The sequence below is a fragment of the Citrus sinensis genome, chromosome 4 (assembly GCF_022201045.2).
Source record: "Citrus sinensis cultivar Valencia sweet orange chromosome 4, DVS_A1.0, whole genome shotgun sequence".
Lineage (NCBI taxonomy): Eukaryota > Viridiplantae > Streptophyta > Magnoliopsida > Sapindales > Rutaceae > Citrus > Citrus sinensis.
Genome location: NC_068559.1, coordinates 13,943,731 through 13,969,274, shown reverse-complemented (window position 1 = coordinate 13,969,274; position 25,544 = coordinate 13,943,731). Strand labels below are relative to the sequence as shown.

The following is a 25,544-nucleotide window of genomic DNA, read 5'->3' as shown; positions in this document are numbered from 1 at the left end:
AGAATGTATCGTGCATGGTTTCATTGCAAATTGAAATGCAATTTGGCAAAAAGTTGTGCAATATTGTCCCGGATAATGATAACGCTGATCGACCCAACGAAGACTATTTTAACTTTGTGAGTTATAATCAGTAGAAAAGAGATGGACGGTATGCTTCATTGTAGACGACCTTGCGGACTGGTCAATTACATTCTTAAAGGTGTTTAAAATGGAGGGAAAGGTTTTTATATCGATGTAAGGGTTGAGTCCGCACTTTTACTGCGGATGTCTATGCATTGGCTCGCCCGGTCATTTATATATATGCATATTTTTTTTTCTTTTAATTTATTTCTGAGTGTAATATTGTCAATTTTTAATTGAAATGTTTATATATATATATATATATATATATAAATGGGGTATAACAACGTTAAAGTAGGACCGGCACTGGACGGCTGCTTTACGTGCAATTTCCAAGTGTAAGCAAATGCAACGTTAAACTGAGAAAAAGTCAATTTTGTTGTACGAATTTGTTTGTGGTTTGTTGTTGCCGGCCAAGCCAATATGCCCTTGTTTCATTTATGAGTTTTAATTTTGTTAAAGCAAAGCTCTTATTACATTGAGGTTGCAAAATACCAAAATGCCACACAATTACTAACGGCTTCATTAATATGCAGCATTTAAGAAATGAAACATTAATGTTAACGCTCCCTTGAAAGTTAATGCTCAACAACAACATATGATTTAATTGACACTAGGGGACAAGTCTTCTGTTTTCCGCTTTAGATTCTATTTGCCACCAACTTCATTATCCCAATAAATGATACACAAGCATTTATCTTCAATCAAAATCTAAATTGAAAAAAATCTGACCATAGTTTGCCAATTAAAATGACTTCTGTCTATGTATGAAGGATGGATATTTAAGGAAAAAAGGGCAAAAAAGTGAATGATAAATATGACATTTCATCCAACACTTGCATACGAGACGCGTATACCGACACGTCGGCAGTCATATTCTAATCCTACTTCGAAGAAGATTATGCCTCACTCTTAACGGCTCTTTTTTGCCAGCAAAGCCTTCTCAAGACTCAACTCAACTACCATCCAAAATTATTTCCCCTTCGCTTAAGAAAGCAATTTACTTCACATTTCTCAATCTTTAGCCGTTAGCCGGCCTATTCTCTCGGTTCCTGTCAAAACTCTCCTTCACTTTCACTTGCAATGTTTCACAATTATATATACATATATATATACGTGCACATAAGTTTAATTAGTTGCATCTACAAATTTAATTATGGATTGCTTGATTTTGCCGGTTTCAATATTGAGAAGGCGCAACACCAACACGAGGTCAAGGCTAGGCTATCAGCACCTTAGAGTCACAGAAGAAGAAAGGCTCGGGGATCCGGTGACCGTCGTCGTCGGCAAGGAGAAGAGAGAGTTCTTGGTTGATCCTTTCGTGTTAGACGAGAACCCTTTTCGGATCTTGATTGATTCATCATCAGTTGTCAAAAAGAATGCCCACAAGATGATGAGGGACAAGAGGGTTATTTTTGTTGATGTGGATTCAATTTTGTTTGAGCATATGTTGTGGTTGATGCATAATGACTCTTCTTCTTTGTTTCAGCTTAATGTCAGTGAGATTATTGATTTTTATGCTCAAGATTATTAGTGTACCAATCAAAGGCTAAAGCCAAGGTATTCTACTAATTATTAAAAGTCAGTTTGTTTAACAACATGCATACTTGTGCCGTGTCTAATAACTGATCACAATCTATATTGTACACATGAAGTCTCAATAATATTTGTTATCCTTTCTTCTGCTCTTTTTCTGTCTTCTACCGCTCCACTTAATTTCCTTTTCTGTAGGTCATTAGTGTACACATGAACTCGCAATAATGCTGGAGATTGAGTTGATATTTCAAAATATCAATATCCCATATTGCTTAATTAAAAGAGTATAAGTTGGTTTGTGTACATAAACTAAATATAGTGTGGTAATAAGTCCATAAAGAGGAGGGCCATGCACATGAAACCAAGCCCAATAGAGGAGCTTGTTCCAAGAATCTGTATTGCCTAATAACTCAAATGTAGGGGGTAACCCCTCTTTATTTTTCGTTGCGCTTTCTTTCATTATTGTACGCTTTGCTATCCTAAACTATCATGTTGAAGTGCAACATCCTGATAGAAGTCATTGTATCCTAAAGATCAAACTACCTTAAACAATCCTTCTTGCACCAAGATATTGTATCTTGAGGCATGGAATTTAGTTTTAAGGAGAGTGTTGTCGTACAACTTAACTATTACCTATTTTCTATCTAAACTTTCACTATTTTTCAACTTAAAATTCTCTCGCAAATGGATTCTCAGTCGCAATATATAGTTATACACCGATTTTACTGCCACAAGCCACAACCACTATATTTGCTCACCATTTTTAAGTCCACTAACCCATATATTATATACACCAGTAGTCAAGCACAAAATCAACCCTAACAAAAATAGGGCATAAATTTAAAAAAACAGACACTTGCAGGCCGCAGTACCCAAGATGACTGTGTGTAAGGGGCTAATGATGGCATCACTGTGCTTGAGGAAAGGGGTTATGCTGTCGCTAAGGGGTTGTGCTAGGTACTGAACGTGGCATGAGACAAGGGAGAGATTGAGAGGGCTGACTATGCCGCGTGTGACGGTTGAGTCGGCTTGAGGGGTTGGGCCATGAGGAAAGGGGCAGACATAAGGGAGAGATGTGAGGGAGAGAGATGCAATCATAATTTTAGGGTTTTGAAATTTAAATTTGATTTTACATTTTAAGTTTTATATATGTTAATTAAAATATTTTATAATTAAATTAAACTGAACAAATCTATTTGTTGGTTCGGTTCAGTTTTAAATCGAGCCAAATACAAACCAATTGGTTGGTAAATTCTTAAACCATTATGTTTTTACCCTTAAAATCAAACCGAACCGTTTTGCCCACTCTTAATTATGACAAGAAACTACATACTTGGAATGCTGGTAATAAGGTCTGCATTGTGTACTAAACACTCTTGCTAGTTCTCTCTTTGATGTTTATTATCCATATAAGAATGCATATGAGATATGGGCACTACTTAATAAAAAATATGTGGTTGAAGATGCTAAGACTTAACAATATTATATTGGTGATTTTCTGTTTTTTAAGATGATGGATGGTAAATCCGTGTCTAACCAAATACATGAACACCATATGTTGGTTAATAATCTTAAAAATAAGGAAATATTTCTTCTCAAAGATTTTTAACTAGTGGTTTAAATGAGAGACCTCGAGAATCATGAAAAGACTATATTAAAACCTCAAAGCATAAGAAGAAGCAAGTCTTGAAGATGCTATTACACATATTAGGATCGAAAAGAAGAATAGAATTAGAGATGCATATAATAAAGCAAAGGAATTTCATTTCAATGTAAGTCTAATAAAGAACACTGCTCAACCTATTGAAAAAAAGAATAATCCTAATAATAAAAACCCTAATACCCCCAAAAAGCTCATTGTTAAAAAGAAACGTCATTGTTTTGTTTGTAAAACTATTGGTAACTATGCTAATCCATCTAGGCATAAAGCTCAGCAAATGAGAGATAAAAAAAACCTCCTAAAGCCAATACAACTTAAGGAAAAGGAGACAACATAATTTCTGCTATAGTTGTATTTGATATGAACATAGTGCATGGAAGCAAATATTAGGTGATTGATTTTGGCGCTAGAAGACATATATGTAGCATATAAACTTTTTCTTTGAATATACTTCAGTAAAGGAAGGAGAGGAAGTCATTTACCTTGGTGATTCTTAGTCGACACTAGTCCTAGGCAAGGGTAAATTCTTCTCAAGCTTACATCTAGTAAATGCCATGTTCTTGAGATCAGATACAATATAGTGTTTTTTTTATATGTTAGGCAAAGCTGGGATCAAAGTGTCCTTTGAGGGTGATAAAATTGTAATGACAAAAAAGTGAGATGTTTGTTGGGAAAGGGCATTGATATGGAGAACTCTTCAAACTCAATGTATTCAATGTCATAATGAATGAAAATGCTCCTTCTTCTGCTTATATTGTTGACTCTATTGATCTTTGGCATGGGAAACTTGGTCGTGTGAATTTTTCTTATATTAAGAAAATGAGAGAACTTAGTTTACGGTCTAACTTGAGCTTGTCTAATGATAAATGCAAGGTATATGGAAGCCAAATCTTGTAGGAAGATATGTAAATAAAGTCAACATAGAGAAACTAAACTTCTCAGCTTAATTCACAACAATCTTGATTATTTGAAATAGACCATGACTAATAGGGCAAAAGGTTTTATATTACCTTTATTGATGATTTCTCAAGGTATACAAAATTATATCTATTGAGAAATAAATATGAAGTAAGTGAAATATTCTTAATATATAAAAGTGAAGTTGAAATTAATTTGATAAGAGAATTAAAATATTAAAAATTGATAGAGGAAGTAAATATGATTCAAGCATGTTAAATGCTTATTGTGAGAGTCATGGGATCATCAATGAAGCAACACTTCCCTATTTACCTAAGTCTAATGGTGTAACTAAAAAGAAAAATAGAACTTTGAAGAACATGCTAAATGACATGATAATAAGTTCTGAGGCACCACTGAACTTGTTGGGGGGAAGCTATGTTATTCGCTTGTCATGTTCAAAATAGAATACATTATAAGAAAATAGGTAAGATAGCCTATGAATTGTAGAGAGGTTATAAGCCTAACGTATCATACCTCAAAGTGTAAAGGTGTCTAGCCAAAGTTCTTAAAAATGATCCCTAAAAATAAAAAAGAAAAAAAGGATTGGGACAAAACATTATCAATTGTATGTTTATATGGTAGCCACAACAGTGTTGCCTATAGGTTCTTGGTGTTATAGAATGAAGATATCTCATTTGAGGCTAACATTATCATTAAATCTAAGAATGATGAGTTTTTTTAATTTTGTTTTTCCTAAAAAGACTAGTATTAAGAAACAATTATCCTATACTGAGTCAACAATTGATAGTTTTGAAAGTTCAAGTGTTGAACCAAGAAAAGATACAAGGATGAGAAAAGCCACCAGTTTTGGTGATGATTTCTATGTCTTTCTTGTTGAGAATGATCCTCAGACCTTTACACAGGCTATGACTTCTCGGATGCACCATTATGGAAAGAAATTGTTAATAGTGAACTAGATTCCATCATAAGCAATCATGTATGGGAGTTAGTTGACTTATCTCTAGGTACAAAACCTATTGAGTACAAGTAGATTTTCAAAAGAAATTAAAAGTTGATGGATTTATTGTTAAATATAAAGCAAGATTGGTGGCCTAGTGATTCATACAGTAAAAAGATATAGATTATTTTGACACTTATGCTCCTGTAACTTGGATTGCATCCGTTAGAGTTTTAGTTACTCTTCCAGCAATTAATAATCTACATATACATCAGATAGATGAAGAGATCTATATGAATCAACCTGAAGGTTGTGTTGTTCTAGGTTCTGAGCATAAAGTGTGCAAGTTAGTTAAGTCTCTATATGGCTTAAGGCAAGCACTGAAACAATGGCATGAGAAATACGACTAAGTATTGTTGTCTAATGGATATACGAATAATGACTCAGATAAATACAGCTATTCTAAATCCATTGACACTAATACTTTTGTTATCATATGTCTTTATGTTGATGACATGTTTATTATAAGTTCCAATATTGGAACTATTGATGAGATTAAGGAGATGCTTGCCTCTAATTTTGATATGAAAGACATGAGAGAGGCAAATGTGATTTTAGGCATCAACATCATAAAGACATGTGATGGTCTCATGTTATCACAAGAACACTATATTGAAAAGTTGTTGAGGACTTGCATGACAGTTTGCACTTCATATGATAGTAATACCCACCTAAAGAGGAATGTTGAACATAATGTTGATCAAGTGAGATAAGCCCAAATAATTACTAACCTAATGTACTTGGTGTATAGTACAAGACCTGACATCACATACGTTGTAGGCAGATTGAGTAAGTTTACTTAAAATCTAAATGAGGATCATTGGACCGCAGTAGCCAGATTGGCAAGATATTTGAGAGGCATAATTGATTACGGGCTTAAATATGGTAGATCTCCACTAGTACTTAAAGGTATAATGATGCAAATTAATCTCTTAATCAAATGAGCTCAAATCCACTAGTGGTTATATTTTCACCCTTTGAGGAGGTGCAATATCTTCAAAATTATTCAAGTAGACATGTATAACTTATTCTACCATGGATTCCAAGCTAATTGCTTTAGAAAAAGCATCTTCTGAGGCTGAGGTTGTGAAACCTCTTGGCAGATCTTTCCATTTATACTCACCTTGCTACTATGCCAATCTGTTGTGATTGTCAAGCCGCTATTACAAGAGCTAGAAGTAAAACATATAATAGGAAGAATAGACACATATGTATGTGACATAGTATTGTTAAGTAGTTGCTGGAATCAAGTGTTATAAGCCTTGATTTTATAAGGTCAGAGTTGAATTCGGTCAATCTTCTGAACGAAACCACTAAACAAGATTTTAGTAGAGATCACGTCGAGGGGGATGGGACTACTATCCAGATTAAAAGACAAGAGTAATGGTAATCCTACCTATGTGATTGGAGAACCATGAAGTAGGTTCATAAGAGTAAAAACAAGTTACTTGTATCTTGTACCATTATTGATATTATATAATCTATTTTTATTCTATATAGATTTTATTTATTTATGAGTCCTCCCTATGGTGAGATAGTGCTTATTACAGTGATTAAGGTTAAGCAATTGAGCTCTTAATGAACTCCATAGCCCACATTTTGTGTATAGTGGTGTGTCAAAACTACACGATACACTTAATGGAGGTTTACCTATGTGAATATGGAATTGGGTTGGTTCCTATGAGAGTTTCACAAGCTCAATTGTTTCTAGACCACTAATGAATCCAAGGGCACAAGACCATTAAAGCGCCAAACCACAGAATAGCAAAACAGTGATAGAGTTTATTGTGAGCTTTTAGTCCTCTGCCTTATACAAAAGGAACATTAGTTCATAAAAATTATAAATTTCCCCAAGTTCCTGTGAGACATGGTTAGTTGTTCAATGGTTAGTTCATAGCGCAAAAGGCACCGGTTTATATGCATTAAATGGTTAGACAATGTTTCTTGCACCGAGATATTGTATCTTGAGGCACAAAATTTGATCTTAAGGATAGTATTGTCGTACGCTTTAACTATTACTTTTTTTTTTCCAAACTTCTTCTGTTTTTCGACCTAAAATTCTAAGGCATTATGTTTTTAATTTCTATAGGCATTATGTTTTTAATTTCTATGTAGCTTATTGTTGCGTAAATTAGCAAGTGTACTAGTCGGCACAAGTAATATAATGAAGAGTAGAGTATCGTCCCACAGAGATTGTATATCCTACTAGTTACCGAAATTATTCTAACCCTAATTTATTTAAACAATCGAATAAGCAAATTTATATTCAAATACAATAAAATAAAATAATTAAAAATTAAATAAAGATGCAGGCAGTAATAGAAATCACCAAGAGATTAAGACACTAGGACATCCGATTTCACCATAACCAATCCAATTTAATCCTCCATCTATGCTATTAAAATTTATTACTCATGTTGACTCCGCTCTCGAGTAATATTAAAAATACATTCACACATTAACCCACTATATCTCTATGTGAATTTAAATATGCAAAGATTCATTAAGTTCCATGAAAATTCTTAGAAAAACTGCACGAATCACGTTGGCACATCTCTGTCTTTCGTTCAATTCATAACATTCATTACACAGAGTAAAAATACATAAATCTCCTCTCGGTCTCATTATGTATCCTCAAATCATTTAAATATTGGCCAGAAATTTAAAAGCATTAAGCACAATAATGAACACTCAACCATGGAATAATAAATTAAAATAACATAAATTTATGGAATTAAATCTTCATAGTTAGGCTACATGGTAACCCTAGTAAAATAAATTAGTTCATGGAAATATAAAGAAAATTCATTAATTTAATTAGAAACATTCAAGCAAGATAATAGAGAAGAGGAAAAGAAAAACTTAGGAATTAATACGTCTTCCTCCTGCTCCAAATTATTTCTGCTGCTCTCGGTTTTGCTCAAAACTTGCGGCTGCTGCTCTTCTCTTTATTTTCTCTTGGCTGCTATTATTCTCCTTGTGCGGCTGTCTTTCTTCCCTTTTATAATGTTGTGGTTTCTTCCAAATCCTTAAAGGAAAAGGATTGCAAATCCAGCCCACGAATCCTTAAATGAAAAGAATTAAAAACAAAAGCCCCTCCACGTGTTGCATGCCATATTCTCTTTGTAAATGAATTCTTCAATGCTTCCTCCACGTGTTGCATGCGTGCTTAATGATTAATTAAATTAAATCCTTTGTGATTTATTCCAATTAATTCTCTTTATTTCTTTCCTTTTTTTTTATTCCTTTAAGTGGATTTCCTCCTGAATGTTCCGATTTATTCTTCTTTAATCCCATATTGTACCTAAAATAATAAAATATAAAAATTAAAATAAAATTAACATAATAAAACATAAAATTAAGTTATGGAAGCATTAAAATAATAGATAAATTATGAGCACATCAAATACCCCCAAACTTAACATTTTGCTAGTCCTCGAACAAAAACTAAAATAAAAACTACGAAAAGAAAATTCTAACTAAACCACTTTCGCAGGTGATCGCGATTGCATTTAGCGTATGCAACAAGCCTTTAAACCCCTAGGCGGCCCTAGTCGATGAGTTATAGTCTCGTGAGGGTTTCCAGCGATGATACCCACAAACTTCATCAAAAATACCTCAAAGATTGCATAAAGTATATAGCTCAAAGAAAATTAAAAATATTAGCAAAGTTCTAACTTTAATTCAATGGTCAGCCTCATCTCATATTGGATTCATGTGTTATGTGTGAATCAATTCAATCAAAACTCATTCTCAAGATCTTCAACATCAACAGCCCTTGTCTCGAATAATAAACAGAGTAGGTTAAACTAACATCATCATCTTGATCTTCTTTTTTTCAGGCATAAATTTGTATTTTTTTTTTCTTGAAGCACATGCTTTTTTTTTCTCTTTTTTTTTTTCATTTCTTTGTCCATAGTCAGGAGCTTTCACTCTATCCCTTAAGGTAGCTTTCTTCTCATGGTAGATTATCCTCTACATACTGGTGGTACATAGGCCCAAATTACTCAAGGATAGTTTCACTCTTAAGGGTTGTAGGTAGCTATTTCTGACTATGGTGCCTGGTAAACTTAAGTAATGTAGAATCAAGGCAAACAATCATTTACTCAATCTAAAATTCTCAACTTAGGCTGTATCAATCTCAAATCTCAAGTCAAAATTCTGAAAGAATCGATATAAGTGCACAAGATAGTTAAAGAATCTCAATCAAGACGAAACTAACACAAGAATCAAGTATAAACTAAGATAATATTCATCCCTTTCTAAGAACCATATTCATTTTCAATCATAAACTCATCATAGGCATTAAAATCATTTTTTTTTGAAAAAAATGAAAAACAAATATTCCCACCCCCAAACTTAAAATAAACATTGTCCTCAATGTAGAGAAAAAGAAAAGGAAAAGAGAAACTCCCCCGGTTTTGCACTTGAAGATGGAAAGTTGTAGCTGAGTCGTTGAAAGGCATGTGGAAAGTTGATGTTCATCGACCCCCAAACTTGTGCAAAATCCTAAAACAAAACAAAATAAGTAAAAGAAAAGAAAAATAAGGAAAAATAAAAATGACAATAATAAAGTTTAGAAAGCTTGGGTTGCCTCCCAAGAAGCGCTTAATTTATAGTCATTAGCTTGACTGTCTCTGGAAAGATTGTTCAAGGAGGCTCGTGGATGCAAGGAGATGATATGGATGGACCTTGCACAAAGTTCTTGCAATTAGGCCTCTTCCCACGAAAATTAGGAGATGAATCTTCATTAATAGATTGCTTATGTATTGTATAAATGTCAGGAGGGTCAGATAGATCTTTATCCTTCAATGATTTGGCCATTTTTCTATCCATGGTGTCTTCTTGAAAACAATCTTTGAGTTCAATTGGATACTTGATAGGTGTGTACACATTGAAAATGACTTGCTCATTTTGAACTCTTAAAATCAATTTCCCTTCTTGAACATCAATCAAAGCTCTTCCTGTAACTAAGAATAGTCGGCCTAGAATAAGAGGTAACTTTATATCTTCAGCCATATCCAAGACAATAAAATCTGCATGGAATATAAACTTGACAACTTTCACAAGCACATCCTCAATTATGCCTCTTGGGTACTTTATAGATCTATCTGCCAATTGTAAGGTAACAGTTGTTGCCTTAGGTTCACCCAAACCTAATTTCTTGAAAACACAAAAAGGCATTAAATTAATGCTTGCACCTAAATCACACAAAGCTTTATCAAAATAACAATTTCCAATAGTGCATGGAATATTAAAACTCCCTGGATCTTTCAGCTTTGGTGGCAATTTATTTTGTAAGATGGCGATGTAGTCCTCATTCAGCATTACAGTTTCATGCTCCTCAAGTTTCCTCTTATTGGACAACATTTCTTTCATAAATTTGGCATAAAGCGGCATTTGTTCCAAAGCATCTGCAAAAGGAATGTTAATATGCAATTTCTTAAACACATCAAGAAATTTTAAAAATTGCTTATCTATGTTATTTTTCCAGAGACACTGAGGAAAAGGGATTGGAGGAACATAGGCCTTGACTAGTGTTGCTAGTTTAGGTTGTGGTATTTCTGAACTTGCTGCCTTTGAAACCTTAGTGGTGTCTTCAGTTTGTTCTTCATCAAATTTCTTTGCTTCTTTTCGCGGCTCATCAAGTTGTTTACCACTCCGAAGTATAATTGCATTAACTTGCTCTTTTGGATTTGTCTCGGTGTTGCTTGGCAGAGAGCCATGTTGTCTACTGGATAGAAAGTTTGCAATCTGACCCACTTGTACCTCGAGGTTCCGAATTGATGCAGCTTGATTTTGAAAATTTGTCTCTGTTTTGGTCATGAATTGAAACATATTTGTTGTAAGCTGGGTAAGAGCATCTTCTACGTTTGACTTCTTTTCTTGTGGTTGGAACCCTAGAGGTGGTGCCAATGTATTCTGAGTGTTGTTCCATGACAAATTCGGGTGGTTTCTCCAGCCATGATTGTAGGTATTAGAATATGGGTTATGTTGTTGTCTCTGGAAGTTTGACACATAATGAGCTTGTTCAGCAGATGACGACGCAAAAGGACTTCCAACTTGGCAGTTGACACTGGTATGGTTCCCTCCGCATAATTCACACACTTGAGTTTGAATAGCACTAACATTTAGGTGCTCCAGTTTATTAGATAAAGCAGTCATCTGTGTAGATAAAGCAGTGACAACATCAACATTATGGGCTCCTACAATTTTCCTTGGCATTGATCGTTTTGAAGTCCACTGATAATTGTTGGATGCCATCTCCTCCAATAATTCATAAGCTGCTTCTGGTGTTTTTCCCATTAACGTTCCTCCTGCAGCAGCATCAATCATTGTTCTGGTATTGGATCCCAAACCATTATAAAATGTCTGCACCTGAAGCCAAACTGGTAGACCATGATGTGGGCATTTTCTTAGTAGGTCTTTGTATCTCTCCCACGCTTCATATAATGATTCCATCCCGAACTGAGCAAAGGTTGTGATGTCATTCCTCAACTTGGCTGTTTTTGCTGGAGGAAAGTACTTTGCTAAAAACTTCTGTGCTAAACCATCCCAAGTAGTGATTGTTCCAGCAAGGAGTGAGTTCAACCACTCTTTTGCTTTATCCCTCACTGAGAACGGAAAAAGCCTTAGCCTGATAGCATTGTCTGAAACACCATTTTGCTTAAATGTGTCACAAATTTCTAAGAAATTTGCAATATGAGCATTTGGATCATCATTTGGCATCCCAGCAAACTGTACTAACGTCTGAATCATTTGGATTATAGCTGGCTTAATTTCAAAATTATTGGCTTGAACGGCAGGACGTGCAATGCTTGAGCGAGCACCATTAACTGTAGGTACAACATAATCTCTTAAGGGTTTTGCATCATCATTTCCATGTAATGCTTCGTCAGCCATGATTAGTTGTTGCTCATGTGAAGCTTTTCTCCTTTCTTTATTAAGTCTTCTACACGTACGTTCAATCTCTGGATCAAAAGGCAATAAATCAAAACTTCTTGAGCGTCTCATAAAATTAAAAAAGAAAATAAAAATTCAAATAAAAATAATAAAAATAAAATTCAAATTAAACTAAGGTTAGTTGGTATCGATACTAATCCAAACAATCCCCGGCAACGGCGCCAAAAACTTGTTGAGTAAATTAGTAAGTGTACTAGTCGGCACAAGTAATATAATGAAGAGTAGAATATCGTCCCACAGAGATTGTATATCCTATTAGTTACCGAAATTATTCTAACCCTAATTTATTTGAACAATCGAATAAGCGAATTTATATTCAAATAAAATAAAATAAAATAATTAAAAATTAAATAAAGACGCAGGCAGTAATAGAAATCACCAAGAGATTAAGACATTAGGACATCCGATTTCACCATAACCAATCCAATTTAATCCTCCATCTATGCTATTAAAATTTATTACTCATGTTGACTCCGCTCTCGAGTAATATTAAAAATACATTCACACATTAACCCACTATATCTCTATGTGAATTTAAATATGCAAAGATTCATTAAGTTCCATGAAAATTCTTAGAAAAACTGCACGAATCACGTTGGCACATCTCTGTCTTTCGTTCAATTCATGACATTCATTACACAGAGTAAAAATACATAAATCTCCTCTCGGTCTCATTATGTATCCTCAAATCATTTAAATATTGGCCAGAAATTTAAAAGCATTAAGCACAATAATGAACACTCAACCATGGAATAATAAATTAAAATAACATAAATTTATGGAATTAAATCTTCATAGTTAGGCTACATGGTAGCCCTAGTAAAATAAATTAGTTCATCGAAATATAAAGAAAATTCATTAATTTAATTAGAAACATTCAAGCAAGATAATAGAGAAGAGGAAAAGAAAAACTTAAGAATTAATGCGTCTTCCTCCTACTCTAAATTATTTCTGCTACTCTCGGTTTTGCTCAAAACTTGCGGCTGCTGCTCTTCTTTTTATTTTCTCTTGGCTGTTATTATTCTCCTTGTGCGGCTGCCTTTCTTCCCTTTTATAATGTTGTGGTTTCTTCCAAATCCTTAAAGGAAAAGGATTGCAAATCCAGCCCACGAATCCTTAAATGAAAAGAATTAAAAACAAGAGCCCAACCACTTATTTCATTCCTAAGCCAATCAAAATTAAAAACAAAAGCCCCTCCACGTGTTGCATGCCATATTCTCTTTGTAAATGAATTCTTCAATGCTTCCTCCACGTGTTGCATGCGTGCTTAATGATTAATTAAATTAAATTCTTTGTGATTTATTCCAATTAATTCTCTTTATTTCTTTCCTTTTTTATTCCTTTAAGTGGATTTCCTCTTGAATGTTCTGATTTATTCTTCTTTAATCCCATATTGTACCTAAAATAATAAAATATAAAAATTAAAATAAAATTAACATAATAAAACATAAAATTAAGTTATGGAAGCATTAAAATAATAGATAAATTATGAGCACATCACTTATAATATTTCAACTGTTACAACAAGAATCTGACAGTATAAATATGCCACGATTTTGCATTTTATATGTGTATGAAGAGCACAAGGATATGTAAAGAGATATTTTCATATCAAAATAATTCGCAAGGCACAAGATAGAATATTTGCGTGTTACTTTAAAAAGAGATTAAGAAATTATCTTATTGAGAGATAAAAATGACTTTATATGAAAGTTATCTATTAAGTGAAATCTTAAAGTTGGAGTGGTCTTCAGAGATGGACATTGAACTGATGTGATCCCTTGATGATATTGAGAAGATGTTGAGCCGATAATATGATAATATTTTGAAGAGTTCCATATATATATGAAGACTGAGCAAGTCTTTTAAAAGGAAGGAGATGAAGCGGTATTAGAACTCTCCACTTATTAGTACAGGCATGATTTACTTCTTACCATATAAGGAGGAGTCATTCTCTTTATTTGATGGATAGCAACACATAGAGAACAGGTGAGAACATGGCACATCTTTCTTTACCCATATGGGTGATGTCGCAACTTTATCGTGGTTCCATATTTTTCCTATATCAATCTATTTCTTAACTTCCTTTATTGATTAAGAAATGTCTGATGTTTATGTTTATAGACTTTATCTTTGGTTATTAGTAATCAGTCTTTTTGGGATGAGAAGGCCATTTGGTGTTAAGGTTGGCAAGAAAATTCGAATCCTGACAAGAAAATCCCCATAAGCAGCGTTGTTCTTGAGAAAAGAAACAAGTAGTATATAGTACCTGTTTACTCAGCAAGCTTCAATGTCGATTCATTGTTCTTGAGAATCCTTACAAATTAGACACTCTTATATTTATGTCAACATTTGTGTTTAGAGAATTTCTGGATTTAGATACTAGATTTCTCTTAATTTAAATGAGAATTAGTCAAAAGACATTTTCGATCAGTTTGGCGTCATTTATATGTCGAAAAATGTAGAGTTGGCAAGAGATTTCACTTTAGATATGAATCTCCGCCATCCATTTTATTTGTTTGATTTTATGCCGTTAGATCTGATAATCGTTTTTGTCCATATCTAAATTCCCAACACTTGATTTAGTTAGCAATCACATGCTGCTAACTGTTGATATATTCGAATTTGATTGCTGATCATCTTTGAGTTTTTCCACAAATTACTGTTGGTTATTGGTTTCTAATTCGGAATCACTATAAACCATATCCATTATACAAATTTACAATATTTGTTGGACACATAGTACGGTGTAAGTGGCTATAGATCTTTCGGCACTTACACCACTCCTTCCTTAGCGTATTCTATGCTAAACTCATCCTTTGTGACGTTGTGTGTAGAATGTCGTTGCACTTACCACCACACACGTTCATTAGTTATCCACACTAACTTACCCGTTGCGACATTTTCATGTAGAATGCATCGGTTGTTTCACTTGCCACAACATTCGTGTCCATTTATTATCGTCTTATGTCATTAATGTCGATTGGAAATTAATCTGTCAAATACTTTTTAAGATCAAGCTTAATAAAGTCTGGGCAATGTATCTGAAAGCAAATTGCAAAGGCTTTTATCCAGGGCTGGGATTTCTCAAAGATCGTAGATTGTTAGATGCTATCAAGCAATTAACTGGATAAACCACCTTGTCAATGTTCTTGATGAGGATAGCTATTTACTTATTTTGGGGATCTCTTTTCAACATGTCTTTTCATGACCATTTTGACTTGAGACGGGTTTACCATTTTCTCCGCGAGCACCAAATTCTGGATCCTAATAATAATATGATGATATTTATAAGGATGATTTCAAAGATGATCCAGATATCACTTTAGAAGATCTGCATTTTTTACTCTGATAATTCGGTTATTAAGAAACGCACGAGGACCAGTAAAGTTTCTGAAAATTCTTATGATACTCAAGAGGAAAGTTGTCCAGAAGTGTAATTTACGGGCTTTTTGAGGAAGAAAAAGAACAAGATAATTCAGATGATGTACTTGATTCGGAGTCAAGATCTAAGAAGAGGCATGACCTAGTGGCTTAGGGTAAACAAGTTGGGTCGAATCCGTCTCAAAGAGGGCCTAACGAAAGAAAAGTTGGAGGTCCAGATAACCTTCTAAAACGATTTAGAGAAAAGTAAAGCAAATTATTGGTGATTCGAGAAGTAGTTATCTCATCTAACTTTATGTACTTTTTTTTCTTCGTAAAATTTGTTTTCTTTCCTCTCTTTTTTGTAATTTTAATTGGTTTTGTGATTTTCAAGAGACAGGCCCCGAGGAAAAGATTTAAAGATGGGTCTTATTTGGGCCAGGTCACTCCCGATCCAATTGACGCTATTGTTCTTATGGAAACCATTTCGCCTAAGGACGTGTATCCTCCGATTTTGGAGTTCGATATTCCCTCTGAGGATGTCAATTCCTTCTCAAATCAGAGAAAAAGGGTCGAGATTCAATTGCAGCCTTGCAGTTATTCCAACACTTTATAGAGTTCGTAAAGGTGATTTAGCATCTTACAAAGAAGCTATTGATCCTGATCTAGCTATTGATTTTTCTTGTTTTTGATGATTTAGCTGACTTGTTATCCAATTCTGGGGATCACAATTCTAAGTTGGCTCAAAGAAGATGACAAAGTTGATTTTTGAAAAGTTTCTTGTTAGGTATTCATGCAACTTTTATTTGAAGATTTGATTCTCATGAGAATTTGCCCTATTTAATTTCGGATGATTCAACAAATCATTTTCAGAAAAAATTTTGGGTGAATCAGTTTCGGTCAATATTCCAGGTATTTCCGGTGCTTTTATTTTGATCACTGACCTGTAACTAAAAAATCTCCTTCTCTTGGTAAGATTTTCATTCCCCTACTTTTTATTCCAGTATGTGCTTGTATTCCCGTTTTTTATTCGTCATTCTTTTCTTAATTTTTAATACTTGTTAGGTTTCGATCCAAGGATGAGATTCCTTAGATTTTCGGGAGAATCAAGACTGAGGATTTTGGCTCCTGGATCATGTAGATAAGAAGAAACATATGTTTTATACTACGCATCTGTTGATCCAGATGATTAAGCACATAGCCGCTGACATTCTTAAGGATCCAAATTTTGTCTCTGAGTTTGTTCAGAATTTGTCCCCACCTTCTCTGGTAGTTTCGTCTTCAACTCCTACTGCGGTTCAATTTTCAACTCCTTTTGTAGATGCTCTGGTTCCCGCTCCTTTTAATCCCGTTCCTGATCTACCTCCTTCATGTCCGGTGGTCTCTACCCTAATTTCTACTCCTCTTTTTTTTTTCCAAATTCGGGTATTCACGGAATTATTCCTTCAACAACAAATTTTCTCGGGAGTACTGCTGCTGCCGGGGGATTTTTTGGAACAAAAGTGTTCTTATTGGGTTAGATGGGGACAAAGAGAAAAATATTAAAGGTGATGATAGCGTTCTCTAAACCCTTTCTATACCATCCCCCCTCCCCCCGGTAGGAAAGTGTTGAAGAAGTAGAAGACCATTCTTGGGTTGTCTGTTTTAAGAGATTGGGTAGTCAGTTCCCGTTTCTGCCTTCTCAAATTCTAGTCTCCGGAACAATGCTAATGCTCAAGTTTTAGAAAAAAAAAGAGCAGATGATTTTTCTAGAATTTGTGCCCAAGGCTCTATTCAGGTAATCATAAATCGTGAATAACACAATGTCGTTTGAGTGATGATTTCTTCTGCATGATGTGTTACTTGGTTGATAATTGCAGGGTCCGTAAAAGGCATTCTCCAAAAGTATCAGGATGTGCAAGAGCTAAGAGGAGAACTTCACAGTGTTCAAGTTTTAGAAAAAAAAAGAGCAGATGATTTTTCTAGAATTTGTGCCCAAGGCTCTATTCAGGTAATCATAAATCGTGAATAACACAATGTCGTTTGAGTGATGATTTCTTCTGCATGATGTGTTACTTGGTTGATAATTGCAGGGTCCGTAAAAGGCATTCTCCAAAAGTATCAGGATGTGCAAGAGCTAAGAGGAGAACTTCACAGTGTTCAAGAGGAATATATGGTTTATTTTGCTAAGTAATGGGAGAAGTAGGTGATCGAGCTTGGTCACAAGCTAAGGATACAGGAGATGGCAATTGGCAAATTTGGATTTTTGAGAAAAATAAGCCAACTGCAATGAAGCTAAATTTGATGAAGCGGATGCTTCTGATGGGAGATTGTCGGAGGAGTTGAAGAAGGCAATGGAGAGTAAGGATAATGCTACGGCACAAAACGAAAAGCAAAAATCTATGAAACACTTTAAAATTCTGCTTTAGATTTAAGACAAATTTTTCTGAAATTGATTTGAAATTGGTTGGGATTTTAGGACCAAATCTTGTCTTGATTTATTATTCGGGCTAATTTTCAAATCTCAAATGAAATCCTAGATATATTGATATTAAAATATCATTTATCCTAGAAAAATAAATAAAAGTGATGGACCCAAGCCAGAGCCCAACAAGTTCACGACTTTGAATTCACCTTTAAAGTTGAATTGAACTAAACAAATAAAAAAAATTAGTTTGCAAATTTATATATTAAATTTAGATTGTTAACGCATAAAATTAGGAAACTTGGATCTAGAAAGAAGGATTCAAGATTTGTAATTGGTTGGGCCGTGGGACACATTTTTTGTCACAATTTTCTATTTAGAATATGATTCGAGACAATTATACATCCTTATTTCTTTATTGAGATGGGAGTGGGATTGGCCAATCACAAATGTGATATCCCTATTGTCAACCCTATTTGGTGCACTCTTATACTTGAGAGTAATACACTTTTGAGTCGTGTCAACTGCCTTGACTAGTGAGCATCAAATCATTTGCAATTATTGTAATGGAAATGGTCATATGAGTTATGCATGCCCAATTAGGAGAAATATTATCTTGGCATTGGAAGGTTTGGGTCCCCAAAGGAGCTTTCACTACCATTCAAGGAGTCAAAATAGTTTAGGTACCTGAAAACTCAATATGAGATCTTTTCTGTAGGGATCAAAAAAGAAAAAGAAGAAAAAGGAATAAATGGTATCTGGATAACGAATGCTTAAGGCAAATGACCTGTGACTATTTTTGGCTTTTAAGTTCAATAAAATTGAGAATGGTGGGATGTATCATTTGGAGACAACTCAAAAGAAAAAATTCTTGGAATACGAAATGTTGGTATAAATTCCTCTACCATTGTTAAAAATATATGCTTGGTTGAAAACTTAAAACATAACTTGCTTAGTATTAGTAAATTGTGTAATAAAGGCTATAGAGTTATCTGTGATAAATCAAAATGTGACATTAAGAATGCATGTGATGGTAAAGTTCTCATTATTAGAAAAAAGTGCATAAATGTTTATACCATTAATATAGATTGTTGGTTGTGGCATAGAAGATTAGGTCATGCAAGCATGGATTTGATTTCAAAGATTTCCAAAAATGATTTAGTTAAAGGTCTTCCTAAAATTTGTTTGCAAGAAGGTCGAGTATGTGATGCCTGTCAATTTGGAAAATAAGTCAAAATATCTTTTAAAGACAAAAATCATGTCTCTACTTCAAAACTTCTTCAACTTATTCACATGGATTTGTTTGGGCCATCGAGATATGCGAGTGTAAATAGTAAATATTATGCATTTGTGATAGTTGAAGATTTTTCTAAATTTGCATGGGTTCTGTTCTTAGCTAATAAGTATGATGCTTTTGATGCTTTTAAGAGTTTTTATAAAAGAGTTCAAAATGAAAAAGGCTACACTATTTCTTGCATTAGAAGTGATCATAGTAGAGAATTTCAAAATCATGCATTTGAAAGGTTTTGCAATGACTTTGATATTGAACATCAATTTTCATCACCTAGAACTCCACAGCAAAATGGTGTTGTTGAGAGAAAGAATAGAACAATTCAAGAAATGACTAAGACTATGTTAAACGAAAACTCATTGCTAAAATATTTTTGGGCCGAAGTAGTTAACATTGCATGTTATGTTTTAAATCATGTGTTAATTAGATCATCTCTCAACAAGACTCCCTATGAGCTTTGGAAAGATCGAAAACCCAATATCGATTACTTCAATATTTTTAGATGCAAATGTTTTATTCTAAACACAAAAGAAAATTTGATCTAAAATCCGATATTGGTATCTTGGATATTCAAGTTCAAGTAAAGCTTATAAAGTTTATAATAAAATAACCTCGGTTGTTGAATAATTTATGCATGTCATATTTGATGATTCTAACCCTTCCTCTATGAAGAAAGTTCTAATTGATAATGATGTAGATGTAGAAAATGAAAATGAAGAACTATATTATGAATAATCCTTTGCCGAGAATCAAGAGGAACAACAAGGAGAACAACCCAACTTGGATCAAAATAGTAAGAATTTTCAAACACTCCCCAAAGAGTGGAAGTGTGTTTCCTCTCATCCTAAAGACTTAATTTTAAGAGATCCTTCACACGACAAAACTACTAGATCATCCATTAGGAACACATGTGAGTATACCGCTTTTATATCTCATATTGAACCTAAATCCTTTTTCAATGTAGAAAATGATGAATCTTGAATTATGGCCATGCAAGAAGAGCTAAACCAAATTTAAGGGAAATAATGTGTGAAAATTGGTTCCTAAACCAAAACACCTTTCTGTAATAGTCATTAAATGTATTTTTATGAATAAAATAGATGAATCCGGTGTGGTTGTATGGAGTAAATCCAAACTATTGGCTCAAGGTTACAACCTAGAAGAAATAATTGATTTTGATGAAACTTTTACTTTAATATCTAGATTGGAATCCATTAAGATGCTTTTAGCATTTGCATTTACATGTCATAAAGATTTTATTTTATATCAAATGAATGTCAAAAGTGCATTTCTAAATGGTTACATTATGAAAGAAGTCTATGTGAAACAACCCCCTGGTTTTGAAAATGAAAAATTTATAGATCATGTTTATTAGTTGTCTAAAGCATTATATGGTTTCAAGTAAGCACCCAGAACATCGTATGAAAGACTCAGTAAATTTCTTTCAAAAAATGATTTTTCAATGGGCAAAGCAGACTCTTTGTTAAACACAAAGATCAAGATATAGTTATTGTTCAAATTTATATTAATGACATTATCCTTAGTTCTACTAATGAATCTTTATTTAAGAAATTTTCATCTTGCATGAGTAAAGAACTTGAAATGAGAAATGATGGGAGAATTAAAGTATTTCCTTAGACTTCAAATCAAACAAAACCATGAGGGAATTTTCATCAATCAAGCAAAATATGTAGAAAATCTACTCAAAAGATTTGGTATTAATAACTCAAAGACTAAAAATACTCCAACGAGTAAGACAATCAAGCTCGACATGGACGAAAAACGTAAAGAGGTTGACATCAAAATATATCGAGATATGATCGGATCTTTACTTAACTACTAGTAGACTTGATATCATGTTTAGTATATGTTTGTGTGCAAGATTTCAATCACGTCCCAAGGAATCTCATTTGCTTATTGTCAAAAGAATTTTTCATTATTTAAGTGGAACCATTAATCTTGGCCTCTGGTATCCTAAGAGAACACAATTAGATTTAACATTTTACTCGAATACTGACTTTGTTGATTATAAAGTCGACAAGAAGAGTACTAGTGGCACATGTCATTTTCTAGGATATTCGCTTGTTTCATGGTTTAGTGAAAAGCAAAATCAGTTGTACTTTCAACCACTGAAGCTGAATATATTTTTACCGATAGTTGTTGCGCACAAGCTATTTGGATGAAACAAACCCTTAGAGATTAATCGCAATCACATACCTATCATGTGTGATAACACCAGTGCAATAAACTTGTCAAAAAATCCCATTCAACATTCTAGCACCAAATCTATAGAGATTAAACATCATTTCTTGAGAGATCATGTTCAAAAGGGAGGCATTGCATCAGAATTTGTTTCTACGGAAAAATAACTTGTTGATATTTTTACGAAAGCTCTTTGCAAAAAGTATTTTTCAAAAATTCGATGTGAACTTAGTATGATGAAAACTTTTACATTAATATTTCCTTTCATGATATTGAGGCTATTAACTTGGTTGATTTTCGATCTTTGATGATTGTGTGATGTATATTTATGTTCAATAAGTTATATGTTTTTAATTTTGAAATATTTATCGTCACGTCTCACACATTAAAATTGGCTTTTGAAATTTTCGGGATCATAAAATGGTATCAGAATGGATCAATTTTGGATAAGAAATAAAAACGGTGAAAATTTCAGGTGAACTGGCTAACCATTTGTTTCAAGTCACTAGCTGCTTGAAGGGCATAATCATGCCCAAAACCAAATGACTAGCTGCCTCAAGTAAATGGCTAACCGCCTGGTTTCTAGACTGAAGCAGTTAACCGCTTGCTTCAAGTGGCTAACTGGCTTCGTGTATAAACATGTTATTCCCTTCTTCTTCCTTATTGTTTCCTCAACTATTCATCTCTTTAACCTGTGATAGCTCTGTTCTACCCCTCTCTCTAAATATCCTTCTTTTTCACACTTTTTCTTGCCAAATAAAGTCTCCAAAACTATTTCCTATCTATTAATCTTCAATTATTTACTTCTAAAACTCTATTTCATCACTCTCTCTCTCTCTCTCTCTCTCTCTCTCTCAACAATACAAATTTTCATTTCTTACACTCTCCAATTTCAGCCATTTTTAAGCTATTTTTGACCAAACTAAACCCATACATTTCCTTAAATCTTCTCTAGAATCAATTTAATCAGTTCCAAATCATTTATTTCACCCAAATTCTTGTGAACTTGAATTTGTGTGTTTGGAGCATTTTGGTAATTTCACAATGACTGGTGGTAAGAAGTCCAAAGGAAAGCAACGGCTAAGAAGCGAAGAGAACTTCATGAGGACATCCTCAAATTCATTTCCACTCACTTCCCGAATCCGGATCCATGAAAATGCTTCTATGATTGGTTTATGACAAGATCGGTCCTCCTCCACTACTTTGTTAACCTTGATAATTTAAAGAATTTGTCGATTTGTAACAAAACTCTTTGGAATATACTTGCTAATATGGGTTGGACAAATTTTTAGTAATTAGGTGACATAACTTAAAAGTGATTTCTAATTCCCAAATATAAGAGTGTCTTGTTATATTATAGTTCGGTGAGTCCGAGGTCGATCTAGAGAAAAGATTTACTTTGTTTATTTTACTTTATCTAAAAATGAAAAATAAAACTTATCCAACTTAATTTAAATGAAACTATGAAATTGAATTAGTTAGAATTATAGATCCACTCTTAGTAGTAAATAAAATTCAATAAATTCTTTTTACTATTTTTTTTGTTTTATTGCCCAAAAGATTAATTATATAAATTATTATTACTTTCCCATTAATTTTATTATAGATTAAGTATTTATCGTGTCAAAATTTAATTTGTCTACAACAAGTCAAAATACCATTTTACCATACCTTATATTAAGATATTAAGAATTTATTATGCCAAACTCCCTTATTTGCCTACAATAAATCAAGATTTCAAAATATAAAACATGTATAAAATTAAATAGAAAATAATTTAATTTATACAAATAAAAATAGAATTTGATTAAATCATATTTATTTCCTAAGAGTTTCATCTTACCCTAACTATTATTATTTAGCTAAGCATAATTGAAATAAAAATAATTATTACAATTAATTACTCATAATTAAAAATAATAAAAACAACTAAAATTGAAAATAAAACTAAATTTATTTATAAAAATAATTGTACAAAATATTAAAACACACCTGAAAAGTAAGATTACAGGGAAATTGAGAGAAATTGAGAAGAAGAAAGATGTTCAAAAACATAAAAATGAGGCTCTATTTATAGAAAAATAAATTCATGATCCACTGTTTTGTGATCCATCATAAGCTCTATGTATGCGCTCTTCACAACAATTAGATCAAGATCTAATAACTGGTCAAACTTTAAAAGTCAACATTACATGTGGCATCATGTGAAGCGTCTGATTTGGCCAAAGAACGGTTGAGATTTGGCGGGTTAATGGGTGGACCGGGTCGACTCGAATACAAAGATTCGAATCCTACAACTAGCTCCACCAACCATTGCCACATGGCATGATTGTGTCCATTGAATCATGAATGGTTGAGATTTAGTCAAATTTGACATCTATTCAATACACTCATATCTATTGTAAGCTCATTTTATCATCCAATCAGTGTTCGATCAACAGAAAAAGTCAACTTTATGCACAAGCTTAATTTTAAGCCGATCTTGACTCATTTTAAGGTTTTCGGACCTTCGGAATCCAAATTTGACATCTATTTATCTGTTTGGAGCATCGACTTACATGAATTAAATATTTTACCTAATAAACACATAAAAATACATAAATTAAATATAGTTAAGACATAATTAATAATCCCTAATATATTGGATAAACACAAATATAAATTATAATATAAGCACAAAATAACATTCTTATCGCTTGATAATCAAACAATTTTTAATATTCATCATTAGGAACGAGTTTGTCCAAATTTAGTAGGAGTATTTTACTCGAACATACTTATCTCTGCAAACACTACCAATAGGATTTTTACAAATGTCACTGGAATTCCTATCGAGTTTGATGTAGAGGATTTGAATATGATACTTAGGACTAGTAATGATGGATTGCGTTTTTATACTTTTAAGCATAGAATTGATTATCCTTGGTATTCTATCGTAGAATTTGTTGAGAATGTATGTAAGCGATCTGAGTTGTCCACAGATTTTTGCAACTCCATTTTCAAATAATAAGTGTTGCCCCTTGAAGTTCAGAAAAGTGTCCTTCATCATGTGATTAGCCCTAAAGTGGACTTGGCGATGAAGTTATAAGCTTAAATGTTGCTTTATTAGATAGTATCCTTGAGGGAAAAGTGCTAGATATAGGATATATTATTATTCAGCATATGCTTAATACTCTAAGTATAGGAAATTGATCCTCTCCTTTTAGTAGTATCATTATCCGAATCATTAAGCATTTTCGGGTTCCCATATTTGAACCCACTTTTGAGGAATCCAAATAATTAGAGGATGAGGCTATAGCTAGTTTGGGGTTTATTTGGGTGGAGAACAGGTAGGTTGAAGATCAAAATGCTAAGGATAAATTCACAGCGATTGCTTCTTTAGATTATCGTATCTTTAATGATATACTTTCATGTCTTTCATCTAACCAACTTCCTGATCTCAGTGCTCCACAGTGACCACATCCTCTGCATTCCCCTTCAGAGGCTCCTTCACATTCCACTTTAGTAGCTTTTGAGGATCCAATGCAGTAGCTGTTAAGTGAAATGTGTTCTATGTTAACATATATGTTTCCATAATATTGATTTTGATGATAACAAATAAGATTAAGAATGATTAATCTTTTAAGATCAAATTATTTTTTTATATATATTTTAAATAAATCATTATTTTCACATTATAAATGTTTTATATTTAATGAAAAAATGATTTTATGAAAAATGATTATTTAAATACATGAAATGTTTGTCATCATCAAAAAGGGGGAGATTGTTAACATATATGTTTCCATAATATTGATTTTGATGATAACAAATAAGATTAAAAATGATTAATTTTTTAAGCTCAAATTATTTAATATTCTTTTTAAATAAATCATTATTTTCATATTATAAATGTTTCATATTATAAATGTTTCATATTTAATGGAAAAATGATTTTATGAAATTGGTTGTTTTTCAAAGTTTATGGTTTAATTGAAAGAATTTTGAAAACTTTGAAATAAACAAGTAGTTTTCTAAATTTCGGACTTGGACCTATTTGAAACTATTTAAATATTTTTGGGCCATTCTATAATTTCACAAAGTTTGG

The 25,544-nt window shown here is 33.0% G+C and overlaps 2 protein-coding genes, 1 long non-coding RNA gene and 1 other non-coding gene across 8 annotated transcripts; 3 read left to right on the top strand and 1 right to left on the bottom strand.

The window, feature by feature from the left end:
- The first annotated feature begins 1,060 nt into the window (after positions 1-1,060).
- LOC102612497 (hypothetical protein) lies at positions 1,061-1,809 on the top strand. The gene has a single exon (XM_006485511.4). The coding sequence runs from the start codon at positions 1,277-1,279 to the stop codon at positions 1,652-1,654; it is 378 nt and encodes a 125-aa protein (XP_006485574.1). The 5' UTR covers positions 1,061-1,276; the 3' UTR covers positions 1,655-1,809.
- Positions 1,810-9,884: 8,075 nt separating this feature from the next.
- On the bottom strand, positions 9,885-12,137 carry LOC107177920 (uncharacterized). Its single transcript, XM_015532477.2, has one exon. The coding sequence runs from the start codon at positions 12,135-12,137 to the stop codon at positions 9,885-9,887; it is 2,253 nt and encodes a 750-aa protein (XP_015387963.1).
- LOC112499042 (small nucleolar RNA R71) lies at positions 11,629-11,735 on the top strand. The gene has a single exon (XR_003066569.1). It is a non-coding gene; the product is annotated as a small nucleolar RNA R71 (small nucleolar RNA).
- A 3,156-nt stretch (positions 12,138-15,293) lies between the features above and the next one.
- Positions 15,294-18,036, top strand: LOC102612799 (uncharacterized). Of its 5 annotated transcripts, none has more exons than XR_008053973.1 (5): positions 15,294-16,187; positions 16,261-16,347; positions 16,434-17,337; positions 17,420-17,550; positions 17,633-18,036. It is a non-coding gene; the product is annotated as an uncharacterized LOC102612799 (long non-coding RNA). The 5 variants fall into 5 exon arrangements; XR_008053975.1 differs by having other exon boundaries at positions 15,297-16,347; positions 16,434-16,531; positions 16,626-17,337; XR_008053972.1 differs by having other exon boundaries at positions 15,296-16,347.
- The last annotated feature ends 7,508 nt before the right edge of the window (positions 18,037-25,544 follow it).

What these genes read in the sequence shown, in the direction of transcription:
- LOC102612497 (XM_006485511.4), top strand. Translation starts at nt 1,277, where the DNA reads ATGGATTGCTTGATTTTGCCGGTTTCAATATTGAGAAGGCGCAACACC.
- LOC107177920 (XM_015532477.2), bottom strand. Translation starts at nt 12,137, where the DNA reads ATGGCTGACGAAGCATTACATGGAAATGATGATGCAAAACCCTTAAGA.